Consider the following 18,873-nt stretch of genomic DNA (forward strand, 5'->3'; position numbering starts at 1 on the left):
TAAATATCTTCTGTCACTTCGTCCATTGCCTCCCCCTCCCTCTCCCTCTCTCTCCCCTCTCTACTCTCAGTTCTCTGTGCCTCGCGTGGACCCGCCACCGCAGCCACCCCCGTTCAAGTCCGTGACGCATCCAGCGCATATGCACCCATACTGTGACCTGGTAGCATATGCCTACCAGGAGCTCCGGCAGCGGCAGCCCTACCTCTCGGTCGGTCGCGCGGCGGCGGCCGTGCTGCGGCATGGCGGGCAGCTCGACGCCGCCGTGGAGGAGCTGCGGTCGGAGCAGTCCAGCGACGAGGGGGAAGAGGAACTGGTGCAGGGCACTAGAGGCGGAGCACGCATTCTTAGCGTGACACGCCCGAGATTGCAATCTCCCCAGGGTTCGGCTCCAGTGTGGGTAGGGGAGCCTCCCAACTCGCGCTCGAGAGGACACGTACTCCGCCGCATTCCGCCGCATTCAGCCGCATTCCGCCGCATTCCGCCGCATTCAGCCGCATTCAGCCGCATTCTCCCGCTGTACTCTTACCCCTCGTGTCCGCGCGCTGCTCCGAAGCAACACTGCACCATCCCGTCTTCCCGCCCCGAGGGTTGGTGTATGTGTTCACCGTCACGTAGGTGCAGGAGGCGGAGGGGCTGCGGCTCCACCTCTCCCGCTGCGGCCGCTCCGCGATTGGGGCGACGGGCTACACGGGCGTCACGCGATCGGCAAGTGGCCGCCTGTACGAGGCGCGGTCGCAGGAGAACGGCAAGCCGGTCAAGCTGGGCTCCTTCTCGCGCGCCGTCGACGCGGCCGTCGCTTACGCGCGATACCGGCTGCAGCGGGGCAAGGAGGGGTTCGAGTCGGAGCCCGAGGCGGACGGCGAGGACGGCGAGGAGCCGCAGGCAAGCGCGAAGGCTGAGCGGCCGGTCGAGCCGGTGGCGCTCCACGCGGACGTGGACGCGGACGCGGAGGCGGCGCGGTGGGAGGAGGAGGGCGAAGCGGCGGCGATGCTGCTCTCGGAGGCCCGCGAGAGTAGCCGAGATGGCCCGAGATGACCCGAGATGCTGCTCTCGGAGGGCCGCGGCTGCGGTCCACCACGTAGGGAGCGCTCGCATGGGCCGCGTCACTGACGCGCGGCGCTCTTCCCATAGGACATCTTCGCCGAGTCCGGTCTGTTCGCCGACCCGTCGGGCCCGTTCGTCTCCTTCGCGGACGGCGTCGAGGGCGAGCGGCCGGCCAAGATGGCGCGCAGCGCGTGACGTGAGGCTGTCTGCTGTTGCACGTGGTCCGGCGGACCGGGACCGGGACTGGGGGGGCTTACTGGGGTCGCCCAGCGACGCGGCGTGGCTGTGCACGAAGGCGAAGACGGAACCGGGAACGCTGTGGTACGTGCCTCTCGTCGAATAATCGGGCCGGGACCTCATTTGCTCACACACACAGGCACACACACCCACACACACACCATGAGTCGGAGCACAGGTGACGTGACACGTGTCAGCTGGCGCACATTTCGGCTCAGAGAGCAGAGTTGTCTCTCCGTTCACAACTTGCACAATTCTCTTCGCGTAAAATTCTCTTCGCGTTAGATCAACAGACCTCGTCCATTACGTACCTCACAGACCTCTGGCGCTCTGAATGGATGGTTGAGTTTTGTGTGCTGTGTCCCTTCTCTCTTCTCGCTTGCACCCCTTCACACCTGGCCGCAAGGGAGGAAGCGTCGCCTCCGGCGACCCCTCAAGGGGGAACCCTAGGAACCGGAGGAAGCGTCGCCTCCGGCGACCCCTCAAGGGGGAACTTCAGATAGAAATATACACCCACAAGAGGAATGTACCGAAGTGAATTCCCAGAGGACTATACCCGAGACGCCGAGAGGAATATACCAAAGTGAATCAGAGGAATATACCCAAGAGGAATGTACCGGAGTGCATTCCCAGAGGACTATACCCGAGAGGAATATACCGACGTGAATCAGAGGAATATACCCAAGAGGAATATACAAAGAGAAATACCCAACAGGAATACCAAAGTGGATTATACCAAAGAGGAATACACCGATGTGAATTCCCGAGAGAAATATACCAAAGAGAGAGAGAGATTTGTTTTGTTTGCAATATACCAAAGAGGAATATACCACAGAGACATATACGTACGTAACGTGTGCAGACGGCGGGGTTAGGCGCCCGGCGTCCACAAGGCGACAGCACATGGTGGGGGGCGCATGTGCGCGGGATGCAGCCTAGCGTGTGGGTCGTTTGGCGTCAACGCGTACGTATGTCGATGGCGTAGGCTTCGCCTCGCCCTGCTATTCGCTTTCGTCGCGATGCCTGTCGCGCTCACAAGTACGGCTTGACATCGATGACGGTCCAGTTTTGACCACCGAGCGAGACCTTCTCCACGTTGCCCGTCGGCAGCAGGAACGTGAGTGGCGGGAACAGGTACTCCTGCTCCGCAGGAAAGGCGGAGAGGAAGGAAATGTCGGGGCCGCGCGAGATGAACGAGTCGGTGAGGATGCGCAGCAACACCGAGTCCTTGCTGGCTGAGTAGCGCATTGCCACGCTGAGGGAGGATGTGGTCGACATGGGCGCCAGCTCGGTCCCTCCGATCTCGAGGAAGCGCTTCGGAGTTGTGACGTTCTTCATGCCGCGGTAGAGCTCGAGTGCCTGCTCCTTGTCGCCAGCCGACTTGCTAGTGCGCGCGTCCACCGCTCGCAACTTGCCCAGCGCGTCGCGTATGAGCGACACTGTCACCGGCATCGGGTGCGGCATCTTGTTCGCGAAGCGCTCGAGGTCGCGCAACGGCGCGTTGATCGACGCGAAGGCGGCGGTCGTGTAGAGGCGGAGCGCCACCACGTGCGCCTTGGTCAGGTGACACTGGCGCGCGTGTGGGTGCGCGACAAAGTCGTCGATCGCCATCGGCCGCTGCCCTCCATTTCCGTCGTCGGCCTGGCGGGAGGGCAGGAGCTCTCCCTTGGCGTCGCAGTCGCGCTTTAGCCCGTCTTGGAAGGTCATGAAGCCGCACCCGCAAGATTCGTGCAGAACGTAGTTGAGGCACTCGATGTCGGCCGCTGAGCCGTGGGACGTTACCTCACGCACGATGGACTCGACCCCTGCGGCCAAGCCGGCCGCAACGTGTGCCTCCGATACACGCAAATAGTGGCAGATGCCCAAAGCCGCCGCCGCAGGCTGGCCGAGAACGAGTTCGCGTAGTGAGGCATAGGCGAACTTGGTCTCTCCGTCAGGATGTGGAGGAGGGGGTGCCCACGCTTGCTTCATCTGCCTCGCAAGGCGGTCTCCATCGGCTCTTGTCGATCGCTCTGTGGCGCGGCGCACCTCGCGGCGAACGAATCGTCGAGCCAGCAGGGCTGCGACCGCAGTCACAAACAACACACTTCCGGCGATGATCACAACTTGGGCGGTGCCCACGGGTTCTCCGTCACCCGATGCTGATTGTCTGTAGGAAGACGGCGACAACGGCGGCGACGGTGGCGGCGGCGGTGACGACGGTGGCGACGGTGGCGACGGTGGCGGCGATGGCGGCGACGGTGGCGATGGTGGCGGCGATGGTGGCGACGGTGACGACGGTGGCGACGGTGGCGGGAATAGGACGTCCTTGGCAATTCCGATGACGTCGTAGATGTCCGCCACGCTCTTGAGCCTGCAGTTGGGCGGATCCTCCTCCCGGTTGTGCACGATAGCCACGCACTCGGTGTGGTTCTTGCAGGCCGCCACGCACTCGCAGACACCTCCGGAGCCGTAATAGATCTTGTCGCCAAGGCTATGCTTGTGAAGAATCGCTGCGCCGGTGCGCACGGAATGTGTGCACGCAGGAGGGAGAGTGGATGGCGGTGTGGGCGGCGTCGAGGGCGGAGGCGAGGGAGGGTATGGCGGTTGTGGTGGCGGCAGGCTCAGAGGAGTTGACGCTGGAGGTGGGGTGGATGGCTGTGGCGTCGGTGGCGACGGTGGCGACGAGGGTGACGAGGGTAGTAGCGGCGTCGGCGGTGGAGAGGGTGGCGGCTGTGGGGAGGGCGGTGGCGTCGACGGCGGGGGCTGAGGCGCTCGGGGCATGTCCGAAGGGATCCCGGGAGGGAAGAGTGGCGCTGGCTGCGGCGGCGAGGGTGGCGGTGAGGGCGGAGAATCGCATCTCTCCAGGCCATCCATCGTGCAGCACTGCATCTCAATATCGTTCATGATCGCGCCTTGATCATCCTCGAGTCGCATTCGGAAGCCGCAGATCGCGCTTCCAGGCGGGCAAGAGACTTTATCCGACCAGACACCCATGCCAGCATCAACTTCGGAAGCAGACATAGTTGATCCGCAGTACATCCGCACAGCATTGGCGGCAGTGTCGTCGACATTCTTGATGGCAAAGCCGTCAAAGGCAACCTGGCCAGGGCAGCGGGCCCAGTCGCCCCAGGTACCCCAAAAGCCTGTGTGCGATCGAATAATCGTGCCATCGGTGCACTTCATTTTCAATGCATTCAGACCCGACCCCGTGCCGCTGCTATCAATCCGCTGCTGTATCTCAACGGCAAACTCGCCAGCGGCGCACGAGCCCCAGTTTAGCCACTGTCCCTTGCGCGTGGCCTTCAAGGTCGTAGGGGTGAAGCAGCCTTCCCCGGTTGGTGGTGGTTGAGGTACGGCAGCCAGCAGCAACGCGACCACCATCGTGCCACGTGTGGACGAGGAGTCGTCGGAGGACAACAAGGGATAAAAAATCGGCGAAGAAATTTACAAGAAACTCCAGAACACCGCGTTCTCTCTCTCTCTCTCTCTCTCTCTCTCTCTCTCTCTCTCTCTCTCTCTCTCTCTCTCTCTCTCTCTCTCTCTCTCTCTCTCTCTCTCTCTCCTGGGACGGTACGGACGGACCTTCGTGAGAGCTACATGCACATGTGCATGTGCATGCACATACACTGAAAAGGGGGGTTTTGCGGATGTCCCCCCCCCCCCCACCCCCACAGCTCGCCAGGCTCACTGCACGCCCCGGCGCGCCGTGGGATGCCTACCCGGATAGGGGGTCTGTTCGGACTGACTCGCGCCAAAACGCCCTACCTACCTACCTATCCCCAGGCCGCGCAGCGAAGCGAAAAAAGATGAAAATAGGGTGTACCTACCTATTGCAGGGCCCTTTTGGGCCAAACAAGACCAACCTACCTACCTATCTGGGAGGGGCCAGCCAGTCCGCGCAGACCCCCTATCTGGGTAGGAGCCGAACCCAGTTTAGCCTTTTCGTGCCGGCCCCGCGTGCATGCTCAACCTGGCCGCCAGCGTCGCTCTCAGCATTTCGTCGACTCGTTTTAGCACGCTCGGTGTTGAGCACAGCTCTCTTCGCTGTTCCCGCATCACAGCGGAGTCGCCGCCCGTCGGCCGACTCAGCTCGCTGCTCACCGATCTCGGCTCCTCCGACTGGCAGCCCCTCCGCCCGCGCTCTTGTCTCGCAAACCCATGCTTCGTCTCGTCACTGCTGACGAGCTTCAGCGTGAGCGAGGCGTGCCGGCGTGGCGTCTACGTCCCGTTCGGCATTGGGCCGACGGCTGTCCTTGCGTCCTCCGTGATCTACTGGTCCAACCCTATCAAGGAGAGCCTGCGCCGCACAGTCGACCTCTTCGCGGTGCGAGTCGGCATGGCGGTGCAGGTCCTCCTCGCGTGGCGATACTGCAGTGGGCGAGCTCTCCCGCTTATACTCGCCGGATACACTGCCGGCGGCGCCTGCTACGCGTGTGGTCGCATCCTGACCGTGCGAGGAGCGGTGCTCGCTGGTCACCGCGTGCACTGCGGGGTGCATGTCTTTGCAAACTTGGGCAACCTACTCATACTGCCACACGTCGTCTAGGCGCGGATCACCCAGCTCCCAGGGTGCGTGAGGGGTGAGGCGAGCACTGACCAGTGTGTATCCATGTGTGTCATCTCTGTGCGAGCGTTGCATGAGACTGTATTGCCACTGTATCCAATCGTTCGAAGTAACCCGTACGCTGACAACACCGCATCGCATGCCAATGAATAAAAACACCCACACAGAAACGAAAAGCGACACAGATAGTCACCGCCGGACACCCCTATTTCCAACTTCCTGTCGCGCGTCATCCGCACGCCGCCATGAATGTGTACGAGGGGCTGCTGCTGCTCCTCTGCATGCACATGTACATGTTTGCCTGTGTTGATTCGTCGAGGAAGCGAACCGAATCGTGTGTGGAAGAAATTCCAGGGCCGCCGCGGGTGTTTTACCTGAGACGGCGTTGGGCTCATAAGAGGCGGTGTTGGGCTCAACGCGGCGGTGTGCGTGGCACTAGCAGGGCCAGGAGGATTAGGGGTGGGGTGAGGGGCGGCTACCGCCGCCCTGCCGTTGAATTCTTTTCTTCGCGATATCCACCCCGCCGCGCCGCCGCTCGCGCCGCCTCGCCTCCGCCGCCACCGCCGCGCCCTCGCCAAGCACGCCGCCGCCCGCCCGCCTGCTCGACCTTCCCAGGGAGCTCCTCGAGCGCGTCCTCTCCCGCTTCGACAGCCCCATCGACATTGCTCGCGTCGCGGCCGTCTCGCTCCTCTTTCACGCCTCGCTCGCGAAGGAGGCCATCCGCTTGTGGGCGCAAGAGCGCGGCTTCGAGCTGCCGGCGCAGCCAGAGGGCGAGAGCTGCGTCGTGCGGTGGCTGTGCTATTCTGCGTTGCTGCACGAGTCCAACCGGCCGGCGAGGGCGGCGGGAAGCGAACGGCACAGCCTCTTCATTGACGGCGAGGGGCGGCTCTCGTCGTGCGGTAATGAGGCAGCGGAGGAAGACGACGAGGAGGAGGAATCTCCAGGCCTTCTCGGCCACGGCGAGGGCGTGACGCAGCTCAACACGCCGACGCGCCTTCCGTCAACGCTGGGCGAAGTGCGCGCCGTGAGCGTGGCAGCTGGAGGCGTGCACAGTCTCGCCATCACCGCCGACGGCGCTGTCTGGAGCTGGGGCTTTGGAGGCCAAGGCCGGCTGGGCCAAGGCGACGAGCAGAACCAGTGGCAGCCGAAGAAGATCGAGGCTTTTGCTGACGAGCGCGTCGTCGCTGTGTCGGCTGGATGGGCTCACAGCCTCGCCGTCACCGCCGACGGCAGCGTCTGGAGCTGGGGCCATGGAGCCTTTGGCCAGCTGGGCCACGGCGACGATCAGAACCAGCTGCTGCCCAAGAAGGTCGAGGCCTTTGCTGGCCAGCGCGTCAGCGCTGTGTCGGCTGGAGTTGCCCACAGCCTCGCCCTCACCGCCGATGGCTCCGTCTGGAGCTGGGGCGATGGAGGCTTGGGCAAGCTGGGCCACGGCGACCAGCAGCACCAGATGCTGCCCAAGAAGATCGAGGCCTTTGCAGGGCGGCGCGTCGTCGCCGTGTCGGCTGGAGGGGCTTACAGCCTCGCCGTCACTGCCGATGGCTCCGTCTGGAGCTGGGGCGCTGGAGGCTTGGGCATGCTGGGCCACGGCGACTCGCAGCACCAGCTGCTGCCCAAGAAGATCGAGGCCTTCGCTGGGCGGCGCACAGTCGCTGTCTCGGCTGGATCGCACCACAGCCTCGCCCTCACCGCCGACGGCTCCGTCTGGAGCTGGGGCAGTGGACTCTTTGGCCTGCTGGGCCACGGCGACCAGCAGGAGCAACTGCTGCCCAAGAAGATCGAGGCCTTGGCTGGCCAGCGCGTCGTCGCTGTGTCGGCTGGAGAGTACCACAGCATCACCATCACCGCCGGCGGCGCCTTCCTTACCTGGGGCGAGGGCGATGCCGGCTGCCTTGGCCACGGAGAGGACCTGTCGAACCAGCTGCTGCCCAAGAAGATCGAGTCGTGGGGGTGGGCGCCGGGGCAGTGAGAGGGTTTGCCCGCGTGTGAGCTCAGTCGATCTTCTATAGTGTGTTGAGCAGCGAAAAAAGGCAATTTCTGCGCGGGCACACACCTCTGGGCCGGCGCGGGGGCCCCAGAGGGTGTCCATGCGGGGGGGAGATCGGGGCAGGGTTCGTGATTTCACATCACACATGGAAACAGCGAATCGATTTCACTTTCACTTTCACTTCACATTTCATGTGAAACGAAATTTCACTTTTCCGAGCGAGTGTGAACGTGAATAAGGACGGATGCTCCCACCGAGTTCCGACACTCTGACACTCACTTCACACTTGCAAGTGTTGGCTCCACCCCATGCACCAAGCAGCAGCCAAGCGATGAAGGTTAGAAGGAGGCTGGAGATATTGGTCACGCTGAGCTGATGTGTGCACTAGACCAATATGAATATCTTGGCGTGCTGTGGGCGAATACGGTGCCGATGGTGGGATGAACTCTCTCAGCAGGCGAGTATTTGCAGTCGAGAGTATCTCGACGCATTGGGAGGGCGGCCGCGGCGGTGTAGGGGCGGCGGCGAGCTCCCGGTGGCAAATACTCGCCTCACAGTCCAAGATGGCGGCTCGCGCCCCCGGCCGTCCTCTGGCGTGCCTCTCTAGTCCCGCCTGCCACCCAGGTACCGAGGGCGGGGCGCACTCTTCGACTTGGGCTATTATCTGGCCTCGGGAGGGCGGCGGCGGCGGTGTAGGGGCGGCGGCGAGCTCCCGGTGGCAAATACTCGCCTCACAGTCCAAGATGGCGGCTCGCGTCCACGGCCGTGCTCTGGCGTGCCTCTCCAGTCCCGTATACCACCCAGATACCGAGGGCGGGGCGCACTCTTCGACTTGGGCTATTATCTGGCCTCGGCGGGAGGGCGGCGGCGGCGGTGTAGGGGCGGCGGCGAGCTCCCGGTGGCAAATACTCGCCTCACAGTCCAAGATGGCGGCTCGCGTCCCCGGCCGTGCTCTGGCGTGCCTCTCTAGTCCCGCCTGCCACCCAGATACCGAGGGCGGAGCGCACTCTTCGACTTGGGCTATTATCTGGCCTCGGGAGGGCGGCGGCGGCGGTGTAGGGGCGGCGGCGAGCTCCCGGTGGCAAATACTCGCCTCACAGTCCAAGATGGCGGCTCGCGCCCCCGGCCGTGCTCTGGTGTGCCTCTCTAGTCCCGCCTGCCACCCAGATACCGAGGGGGGGCGGGGCGCACTCTTCGACTTGGGCTATTATCTGGCCTCGGGAGGGCGGCGGCAGCGGTGTAGGGGCGGCGGCGAGCTCCCGGTGGCAAATACTCGCCTCACAGTCCAAGATGGCGGCTCGCGCCCCCGGCCGTCCTCTGGCGTGCCTCTCTAGTCCCGCCTGCCACCCAGATACCGAGGGCGGGGCGCACTCTTCGACTGGGGCTATTATCTGGCCTCGGGAGGGCGGCGGCGGCGGTGTAGGGGCGGCGGCGAGCTCCCGGTGGCAAATACTCGCCTCACAGTCCAAGATGGCGGCTCGCGCCCCCGGCCGTGCTCTGGCGTGCCTCTCTAGTCCCGTATACCACCCAGATACCGAGGGCGGGGCGCACTCTTCGACTTGGGCTATTATCTGGCCTCGGGAGGGCGGCGGCGGCGGTGTAGGGGCGGCGGCGAGCTCCCGGTGGCAAATACTCGCCTCACAGTCCAAGATGGCGGCTCGCGTCCCCGGCCGTGCTCTGGCGTGCCTCTCTAGTCCCGCCTGCCACCCAGATACCGAGGGCGGGGCGCACTCTTCGACTTGGGCTATTATCTGGCCTCGGGAGGGCGGCGGCGGCGGTGTAGGGGCGGCGGCGAGCTCCCGGTGGCAAATACTCGCCTCACAGTCCAAGATGGCGGCTCGCGTCCCCGGCCGTCCTCTGGCGTGCCTCTCTAGTCCCGTATGCCACCCAGATACCGAGGGCGGGGCGCACTCTTCGACTGGGCTATTATCTGGCCTCGGGAGGGCGGCGGCGGCGGTGTAGGGGCGGCGGCGAGCTCCCGGTGGCAAATACTCGCCTCACAGTCCAAGATGGCGGCTCGCGCCCCCGGCCGTGCTCTGGCGTGCCTCTCTAGTCCCGCCTGCCACCCAGATACCGAGGGCGGGGCGCACTCTTCGACTTGGGCTATTATCTGGCCTCGGGAGGGCGGCGGCGGCGGTGTAGGGGCGGCGGCGAGCTCCCGGTGGCAAATACTCGCCTCACAGTCCAAGATGGCGGCTCGCGCCCCCGGCCGTCCTCTGGCGTGCCTCTCTAGTCCCGTATACCACCCAGATACCGAGGGCGGAGCGCACTCTTCGACTTGGGCTATTATCTGGCCTCGGGAGGGCGGCGGCGGCGGTGTAGGGGCGGCGGCGAGCTCCCGGTGGCAAATACTCGCCTCACAGTCCAAGATGGCGGCTCGCGCCCCCGGCCGTGCTCTGGTGTGTCGCTTGGGTCGCCTCTGATGCTGTGTCTCGTCTTAGCCAGATATCGAGAGCGTGCGACGACAACCAACGTACCCTAACCCTAACCCTTACCCTAACCCCTAACCCTAACCCTAACCCTAACCCTAGCCCGAAGAACCCAAAGCATTCACCGAGAGCTCGGGTCGACGGACCGCTGATTTCTCCATTTGGCTTCGGCCCAAACCGGACCATTTGCTGTTAAAAGCTGCACACAACGGCTTGGACTCTCTGACCCTAACCCTAACCCTAACCCTAACCCTGACCCTACCCCTACCCCTAACCCTAACGACACGGATCACGGTGCTCCTTAGAGGTCGTCGTGCGCGTCGCTGCCGACGCATCTCGCATGTCGGTGTATTTGTATTTCGGCGGGGGGGGCGCATTAAAAGAACATTGAGGCTACACACACGTCCTCGAGCGCCTGAGCCCCGAGCAGGACACACCTCACGAATTAAGCTGCTCTCGCACCTCCTCTCACTAGTTACTCGGTTGGGCTCTCTCCTTTCTATACTTCGTCGCTTTCACCGCGTTTGGATGCAAACTTGTGAAATTTTCAGTGAAACGGGGGCGGCCGAAACGTTTCATGTGAAATTCACATGAATTCACATGTGAAAGTGAAAGGGTGAAATTTCACTCACGAACCCTGGATCGGGGGTCCCCCAGCCCGCCGCAGGCGCCGAATAGCAAAACCGCGCAGCGCTGAGCGCACAGCTCTCCGTACAGGGGCGCACGCACCTCGTGTCTCGTGTGAGGTGGAGAAGTGTTCAAATCATGTAACATGCTGCATGCCCACAGGTACGCCCACCTTTCGTCCGACGTGCAACCTCTCGCTCACGCGCAGGCTGCGCCGTCGCGTCCCGCGGGAGGTGGAGAGTGGAGCCACGGGGCACCAGCCTCCAGCCAGCGGCGCGCGGGCGGTAGGCGCCGCGCTAACACTACATGGTTAAAATCTGAGGTGACGTGCCCACGGCCGCCGCCCCCGCCCTCGGGGGGCCGGGTCAGCCACGCGTGTTCGCCAGCTCAACCATGTCCGAAAGCACGCCCGCTGCGGTGGTGCCTGCTCCGGCGCCGGCGCCTCGCAGGACGAGCGGCGTGGCGGCATACCACTGGGAGTAGATCTCGACGAGGTTGTCCGAGCCGCTCAGCGTGCCCAGGGGCGATGAAGCCGGCACCGCCACGAGGCCAACCTTGAGGGAGCCGCCGCCGGTGCCGTCCGCCGCGGGCGGCCGGACGTTTGCGGCGTAGCGCAGCACCTTGCCCTCTGCCGCGGCAGCGGCGACCTTGGCGGCGAAGGCGGCGTCGAGGGTGGGCAGCGCGGCGAGAAAGTCGGGCACGGAGAGCTCGGCGAGCTCGGGCGTGTAGAGAGGCTCCACCACGACGTCCGAGAGCCTGCGAGATATGGGGAGAGATGGGGAGAGATGGGGAGAGATGGGGAGAGATGCTAGCCGCAGAACATCGCGCATCTGCAGCGGAGCGCGTCGGGTGGCTAGCATCAGGAGGACGAGTCTGTCACTTGGTGTGGCGGAGGGCAGACGGGAAATGCGGGGGCCGGGGCACGCACTCGAGGGCCATGCCGAGGGTGCGCGCGAGGATCAGCGCCTTGCGCGCGACGTCGACGCCGCCTAGATGCGGAGCACATCCCCAGATCTCCCCGCATCTCCCCACAATTTCCTCGCAGCACCAGACCTCTAGGTGCGAAACGTGTCCCCCTCTCTCCCCCTATCTCCCCCTATCTCCCCGCCGAGGTCGTCGCGAGGGTCGGGCTCAGTGTAGCCGAGCTCCTTGGCCTTGCCAACCACCGCGCTGAACGACTCGCCGGCCTGCGGACGGCATGGCGGGCCCCAGGTGTCAGCATGGGTGGGCGCGGGTGGAGCGTGCGTGTGCACATGCAGCGTGTGCCTGCAGCCCCGACATGACGTACCCGAGTGTGCCCGAGAAGGAGCCCGAAATGAGGGTGACCGCGTCGTGGGCGCTGACGACGCGTGCGAGCGCCGCGATGACAGGCAGACCGGCGCCCACGCTCGACTCGTACCGCACGCGCGCGGGCGACGTCGGCGCGAGGCAGAGCTCACGGAAGTTGCGGAAGCTCGAGTCGGCAAACGGCTTCTTGTTGGCGCTGGCGGCGCGCATGTTGGCGGTGGTGGCCGCTTTGAGGAGGGCGGGCACGGTGGCGTCGGTGGCGCTGCAGTCGACGACGATCGTGTCCGGAGCCTCCTTGGAGTACTTGTCAACCAGCGACTCGAGGAACACGGAGGCGTCCTGCTCCGCTGGCCGCACCACCGCACCAGACTGCGAGGCGAGCTTGCCTCCGGAGGCCTTGTGCGCGATGAGCGCCGCGATCTCAGCATCGGAGAGGCCGCCGGCCGCGTCCGCGCCGCTCACCGCCGCCGACGAATCGCACACCGCGAGCGCAGAGAAGCGGATGCCGTATCGCGCCTTGTGCAGCGCCCGGGCGCCCACGATGGCCTCGAGCAGCGCTGCGCCGACGCCACCCGCGCCGACAAGGACGAACGGGACCGTGCGCGTCTCGCATGTGGCCATTGTGCTCGCGGAGGCTCGCAGGAGCGATGCGGCGAGGAGAGCCCGGCGTGTTCGCGACATATTCTTTTCTTAACGCAAAAGAAGTTTCTTTCTTTCTTTTACACTGGACGTCCTCCCATCCCTCCCTTGGGTTGTCTGTTTTCTTTCTTTCTTTTTTCACGGGACTGGAAAAGAAAAGCTTCGCCGCGTTTTTATCCCGAAAGAAAAGGATTTGGGCTTCTCATACGATTCACGGCAAGGCGCAGACGACGGACCTAGGACGGCTCCTTGAGCACTTGAGCACTGGATAGGGTCGATTCCGCATGGTACGGGACCCCTCGATCGTCTCGCCCTCCCTCACTGGTGTGTTCATTGGGGGGGGTCATAACAAACACGGTGCAGGATCGAGGTGCACGCTGCCGAGGCAGTGTCGTCCCCCCTCTCCCCGACGGCTCCTTACAAGCCGTCGCAGAGAAGCGGAAAACAGAATTTACCGGGAAACTCGCTGTCACACGTCACACGATGGCATGTGCAACATGTTGTGCATGCACAACATGTACATGTGACGCCCGCCAATGGTCAAACCAAACTAACAAAAATTCTTAGCCGTATATTGCTACGTGAGAGAGAGGATTCTTTATTTGCTATGTGGAGCTCCGGCGCCTCAGATAGGGGGTCTGTTCACCATGACTCGCGCCAAAACGCCCTACCTATCTACCTACTACCACCTATACCTATTCCCAGGCCGCGCAGCGAAGCGAAAAGGGCGAAATTCGGCGTACCTACCTGCAACCTGGGCGTTTTAGGGGTGCGGCGGCGCTGCGCGCCGCTTAGGGGTGCCGCCGGCACCCCTAGCGCGCGCTGCGCGCGCGCGTTTGGGGTGCGGGGAGCACCAAAACAGCCCTTTTCGCCCTTTTTTTGCTCTGCTTTCGAACGCAACCGCCTTTCCTCGCCCCCGATTCCGCTCTCGCTCCCGCTCCGCCAGTCTTGATGGTCCGCGACGCGATCAACGGCGCGCCTTAGCGGTCGCAACGCCCCGAGCGCGCGGCGCGCCGCTGCACCAACCGCCTCTCTCTCTCTCTCCCTCGGCGCAGGCTCGTGCGCTCTCGACAACAGCACCAGCAGCACGGGAGAGGAGTCGGAGGCTGAGGAAGGAGAGGAGGAGGATGGCCACAAATGTGCTACCCGTCGGCCGCGGCGCATCAGCCGCAGTCTATCTCAGTGATAGGCACCAACACCTTCGTCATCGGCGTCATCCTCTCGGTCGTCGCAGACGTGATCATCGCTATCTCGCTTAACGTGCAGAAGACGGCGCACATGCGCAACGAGGGCGCCGACGGCAAGCCAGTCAAGAGCATGCTCAAGTTGCCGCTCTGGTGGCTCGGCCTCCTGCTGAACGTCGGAGGCGAGCTGGGAAACATGCTGGCCTACGGCTTCGCGCCCGCCTCGGTCGTCGCGCCAGTCGGGTCGGTGGGCGTGGTCGCCAACGAGGTGATCGCCGTCGTCTTCCTAAAGGAGCCGTTCCGCTGGCGAGACGCCGCCGGCCTGGTTGCAATCGTCGCGGGCGTGGTGCTCATCATCTTTGGCGTGCCCGAGGACCCTGTCGAGCTCAACGCCGTCGTCCTTCAGGACGAGTATTACTCGGATCCCGTCGCGTACTCGTACCTGATCGGGCTGAGCTGCGCGGTCCGCACAGTGCCCTCTCTCCCGTGCGCCCTCGGAGAGCGCCCCTTCACGCCTCTCCCGCCCGCAGGTCGCCTTCTTCGTCGCCTATCTCGAGCCGCGCTACGCCCAGAAGACTGTGCTCATCTGGCGTCTCCTGCCGCTGGCCGGCTCCCCGACTTCTCGGGAGGCGGCGCGTCGAGGGTTCGCACTCGCCCGCCGTAGGCTCCTTCTCTGCTCGATGATCTCCTCCATGACGGTCATCGCCGCGCGCGGCTTCGCTTCCCTGCTGCCGCAGTTTGCTGCTGGCGACTGCGCCCACGCGCACTGCGTGGCCGAAGAGCTCTTCCCGCCGTGCCGCCTCACGGTTGCCCATTATCTCTTCTGGGCGCGTGAGCGCGTGGTCCTCCTCCCCGTCGCGACGGTTCGGCGACACGTCTGCGGCGTCCTTCGCAGGTCCTCCTCGTCATCATCATCATCACCGCCGTCTGGAGTGCCGTCTACCTCAACAAGGTGAGCCCCCCCCCCCCTGCAGCCGCCGCTGCCGCTGCGTGTCGCCGCGCCTGCTTCGAGCGTTTCACCCAGGCTGTCGTGGCAGGCTCGCGCCCTCTGGTCGCGAGTCCCCCCCCCCCCCCCCCCCCAAAGACACAAACACGCCCCCTCACCACCACCCCACACACACACACACGCCGCCGCCGCCGCCGCCGCCGCCGCCCTCCTCTGCGTCGCCCTCTGCGTCGCCCTCCCCGCTGCCCTCCTCCGCGCCGCCCTCCGCGCCGCCCCCCGCGCCGCCCCCCGCCCCTCTCCCAACCGGTCCCTTTCCGCAGGCGATGATGATCTTCGGCAACACCGAAGTGGTCCCGGTCTACTACTGCACCTTTACCCTCATCTCCATCGTCGGCGGCGGGGTTGTCTACCGTGAGTTCCACGGCATGCCGTGGCAGGGCTGGCTCCAGTTCGCTCCGCCGGCGTGGCGCTCGCCATCGGAGGCGACTTCACTAGTTCGCTAGTTCATTACTTCATTCGTCCATTATTTAACGCGTGACGCTCGCCATCGGAGGCGTCCTGGCGATCACCTCGGGCAGAAAGCAGCGCCACGGCGCAGAGGGCGGCGAGGAGAAGGAGGTGCCGTTCCGTCTCCTCTCGGCGGAGGAGAAGGCGCTCGAGTTGCGGCGACAGCGCCGCTCCTCCGCCGCTCCCGTCGCCGGCCCCTTCGCAGCCCACTCCTCCTTCCGGCGGGACGACCGCATCCACACAGACTTCCGCGCGCACGTGCTCGACACTGCGAGCGAGATGGCGGCGGGGGAGCACCTCGCCGCAGCCTACCGGCTCCGCGATTCGGTCGGCGCCAACGCCACGCTCGCCGCGGGCCTGCGCCGCTTCTCGCACGCCGCGGGCAAGGCGCCGGGCGGCGGCGCCTTCTGCCGCACCTCTTCCGCCGCGGCGCCCTGTGAGCTCGACTCCATCGCCCTCGCCGGCTTGCGCGGCTCGGCTGCACGCGAGGCGCTGCGAGGATCTCTAGAAGCGGAATGGGGTATTCTTGTACTCCAGCTAGACTCGAGAGGACACGCACTCCGCTGTGCTCATTCGGCCGTGCTCCGCTGCATTCACTGTGCTCGTAGCCCCTCGTACTCACGCGGTGCTCTGAAGACTCTGGGCAACACCGTGTTTCCCGCCCCGAGGCTGGCGTTTTCACCACGCAGGCTGCCCAGATCTCCCCAGATCTCCCCATATCTCCCGCCCGAGGCTGGCGGACTCACCCCGTAGGCGGGGCTCTCCGGCCCGCCGCGGCGAGCGCAAAGCTTCGCTCGGCGCAGGGAGCGCCCTTGACGATGGGTCACGCCCCTGGGAGCCGGGGTGGGATGCGCCCGGGCGCGAGTCACTCGCCCGCGTGGCGCTGTGTACCCCCCCGGGCGCAGCGTCGCCGCACACCCCGGTGCAGCGGCCCCGGCGCGGAGCTTCCGCCCCCCGGCGGCGGTCGGTCCTGAGCATGGAAGCGTCCCCCCCCCCCCCCCCCCCCAGGTGGACCCTTTTCCTCGGCCGTCGGAGCTCGCGGCGCCCGAGGACGACGCGCCGCACGGCCGGTTCCAGCCCCTCTCCGCGCCCGACTCTCGCGCGCTCGACGAGGCTCTCCTCGGCGAGGGCTCCTCGCTGCTGCAGGCCCTCCGTCCTAGAAGCGGACTGCGGAGTCTTGTATTCCAACTCGCGCTCGAGAGGACACGCGCTCCGCTGTGCTCGGCCGTACTCGGGAATCCATTGCCCTCGTACGCGAGGCGTCTGAAGACCTTGCACGATGCCGTAATCCCGCCCCGAGGCTGGTGTAGTCACACGAATGTACTCTGCACAATGCCGTGTGTTCCCGCCCCTGAGGCTGGTGCGCAGCACACTGTAGGCGTTCCGTGCCGTCCGGTCGGCGCAACCCCTCCCGATGCTGGTCGCCTCCCCGGAGATCTGCTCGCCCACGCCGCGAGACGAGTCAAAGCGCCGGGCGCAGTACCCCGGTGCTCGGCCCTATCACGCCCTCACACAGCTCTATCAAAGCTCGCATCACACACAGCCCTCTCGCAGCCCTATCACGGCCTCACACAGCCGGGCGCAGTACCCCGGCGCGGGGGCCGTGCAGTGCGGCGGCATGGCTAGACCGACGTTGCTGACGCGTCTCACCGCGCGGCTACAGGCTCCGGGCATAGCACCGCCTCGGACGCCTCGTCCGCGCCGCCCTTCACGGCGTCTGACATTCTCGGCCTGTTCATCCAAGTCACCTCCTCCCACCCCGCGCGCGGCACGGGGCTCGCCGTGCGCCACACGCTGCGCCACGACGTTCACCGCGGCTGGAGCTCGCGCCTCGACCTTGCGTCAGCTCACCCGCTGCGGGGAGGGGACGGCGGCGACGAGTGCGGCGCCCTCGTCGCTGGCTCGCCGCAGCGCCGAGGTGTGCTGCACGCCGCAGCGCCTGCCACCGAGCCGTCGCGCCGCCTCTCTCTGCTCGCAGAGGTGAGTGAGGGGCCGTGGGAAGCGTCGGGGCGGGCCAGCTCGGCCAAAGACTCGAGCAGGCCAGCACGGGACGCGCGCGACGCTCCCGAACCCCCGATTGCCCGTGTTGCGACCTCCTTCACCAACCCGGCCGCCGAGTCTCCGCCCTCGCTTGGCGGCGCCGCTGCCAAGCCAGTGGCGGTCAGAGCAGCGCCATCGCTTGATGCAGCGTTGGGCTCGCCCTTCGGCACACCGCTCCCGTCCCCGATCGAGCGATGCAGTGTGACGGCCCAGGCCGTCTCTAGCAACATCTGACTGCTCCCCGCCGCAACGTGCGCAAGAAAAGTGCTAAGTGGAACAAATGGTTAGAGGGGCAATTCCAATTGGGCGTGGGGGTTCGGCATGGGTTTTTGGCCAACATTCAATCACAAGATCAACGTTCATCAGACATCTCACCGCCCTTTTGCATTATTAAGCAACCGTTTCGCGTCGTCGAAAAACGGCTCAAGCATATATCGGCATTAGTCTGAGAGACAGTGTGGGGGGTGTCAAGTACCGCGGTAAGGGTACCCTAGAGCTAGCGGACTCGCTCCCCGGCTCGAGGCACGGCTGACGGCTCCGGCTGGGCTCCGGCTGGCGGCGTCTCACGTCTCGCTCCTCTGCGCGGCCACGCTTGTGTTGAGGAATGGCAACCCATGTGGGATTGTGGGTGCCCCTGTCTGTTTCTTTTCGGAGCTAACGCACCCGTTGATCCTTGTTTTGCAGTTTCTAATTCCATGCCGTACTATTCGACTACACGAATTTTTCAACCACTTATAATACGCCTTAAGCTGCGACACGTATTTGTGCGAACACAAGCTGCGCAATGATCACAAGCGAAGAGCGCACGTTACGCCTCCTCCGGCTCCTCCTCCGGCTCCTCCGGCGCCGCCTCTTGCTCTGAGTAAGCCGAGATGACCTCTCGGTAGTATTGTGCGACGTCGGCTGCGGTCTTTCCGATGGCATCCGCGTACTCGTCATAGACCTGATGTGCAGCGATGATGGCGAACACCTGGAGAACAGTGATGAACACACCAACGAGGACGACGAGCCCCTTGGCCAGCCTGTATCCAAACCGTGTCCATTTACCCACCGCGCTTGATTTTCCGATCGCGGCCAGCCGGGACTTTTTCGCCGGTGATTTGTCCAGTTGGTCAGCGATGCTTTTCTTGGTTCGCAAGCTCGAAGGTGTGTTGTCATGGAGTTGCGACTGAAATAGCCTTTGCTGGTGCGGCTTCCAGGCGCGCGGGTCCACAGCCATGTTACCTGGTCGGTTACCAGGATTATTCAACATCTCGCGAGCTTGATTCTTCAGGTCGAGCCCTCGCTTGTACATCGGGCTGTTGTAATCCGTTGCTGCATTCATCATACCTTCACCTCTTATCTCGATGTCGTAAACCACCCTCCTCACGAGATAGTTGTCGACGCGATTCAATTGGCTG

The 18,873-nt window shown here is 64.6% G+C and overlaps 5 protein-coding genes across 5 annotated transcripts; 3 read left to right on the forward strand and 2 right to left on the reverse strand.

The window, feature by feature from the left end:
- Positions 1 to 139: 139 nt before the first annotated feature.
- EMIHUDRAFT_448344 (hypothetical protein) lies at positions 140 to 1,553 on the forward strand. Its single transcript, XM_005761778.1, has 4 exons — positions 140 to 313; positions 622 to 959; positions 1,057 to 1,078; positions 1,132 to 1,553. The coding sequence occupies exons 1-4, from the start codon at positions 168 to 170 to the stop codon at positions 1,385 to 1,387; spliced, it is 762 nt and encodes a 253-aa protein (XP_005761835.1). The 5' UTR covers positions 140 to 167; the 3' UTR covers positions 1,388 to 1,553.
- A 2,581-nt stretch (positions 1,554 to 4,134) lies between these two features.
- EMIHUDRAFT_46526 (hypothetical protein) lies at positions 4,135 to 4,566 on the reverse strand (the record flags this gene model as incomplete). The annotated part of the gene is made up of 1 exon (XM_005761779.1): positions 4,135 to 4,566. A coding segment is annotated over one exon (432 nt), but the record flags the coding sequence as incomplete, so codon positions are not given.
- A 1,790-nt stretch (positions 4,567 to 6,356) lies between these two features.
- EMIHUDRAFT_350565 (hypothetical protein) lies at positions 6,357 to 7,850 on the forward strand (the record flags this gene model as incomplete). Its single annotated transcript, XM_005761780.1, has 1 exon — positions 6,357 to 7,850. A coding segment is annotated over one exon (584 nt), but the record flags the coding sequence as incomplete, so codon positions are not given.
- Positions 7,851 to 11,235: 3,385 nt separating this feature from the next.
- EMIHUDRAFT_420567 (hypothetical protein) lies at positions 11,236 to 12,778 on the reverse strand (the record flags this gene model as incomplete). Its single annotated transcript, XM_005761781.1, has 4 exons — positions 11,236 to 11,626; positions 11,799 to 11,859; positions 11,979 to 12,057; positions 12,155 to 12,778. 4 exons carry the CDS (start codon positions 12,776 to 12,778, stop codon positions 11,236 to 11,238), a joined length of 1,155 nt encoding a protein of 384 aa, XP_005761838.1.
- Positions 12,779 to 13,933: 1,155 nt separating this feature from the next.
- Positions 13,934 to 17,707, forward strand: EMIHUDRAFT_96684 (hypothetical protein; the record flags this gene model as incomplete). Its single annotated transcript, XM_005761782.1, has 9 exons — positions 13,934 to 14,466; positions 14,645 to 14,786; positions 14,876 to 14,932; positions 15,247 to 15,337; positions 15,480 to 15,869; positions 16,187 to 16,276; positions 16,442 to 16,503; positions 16,812 to 16,920; positions 17,097 to 17,707. The coding sequence occupies 9 exons, from the start codon at positions 13,934 to 13,936 to the stop codon at positions 17,705 to 17,707; spliced, it is 2,085 nt and encodes a 694-aa protein (XP_005761839.1).
- Positions 17,708 to 18,873: the final 1,166 nt, after the last annotated feature.

This window comes from Emiliania huxleyi (genome assembly GCF_000372725.1).
Source record: "Emiliania huxleyi CCMP1516 unplaced genomic scaffold EMIHUscaffold_7, whole genome shotgun sequence".
NCBI lineage: Eukaryota > Haptophyta > Isochrysidales > Noelaerhabdaceae > Emiliania > Emiliania huxleyi.

Coding starts and splice junctions, on each gene's coding strand:
- EMIHUDRAFT_448344 (XM_005761778.1), top strand. CDS start 168: ATGCCTACCAGGAGCTCCGGCAGCGGCAGCCCTACCTCTCGGTCGGTC. Junction 314..621: donor ACGAGGGGGAAGAGGAACTG/GTGCAGGGCACT, acceptor ACGTAGGTGCAG/GAGGCGGAGGGGCTGCGGCT. Junction 1,079..1,131: donor CCGCGGCTGCGGTCCACCAC/GTAGGGAGCGCT, acceptor CTCTTCCCATAG/GACATCTTCGCCGAGTCCGG.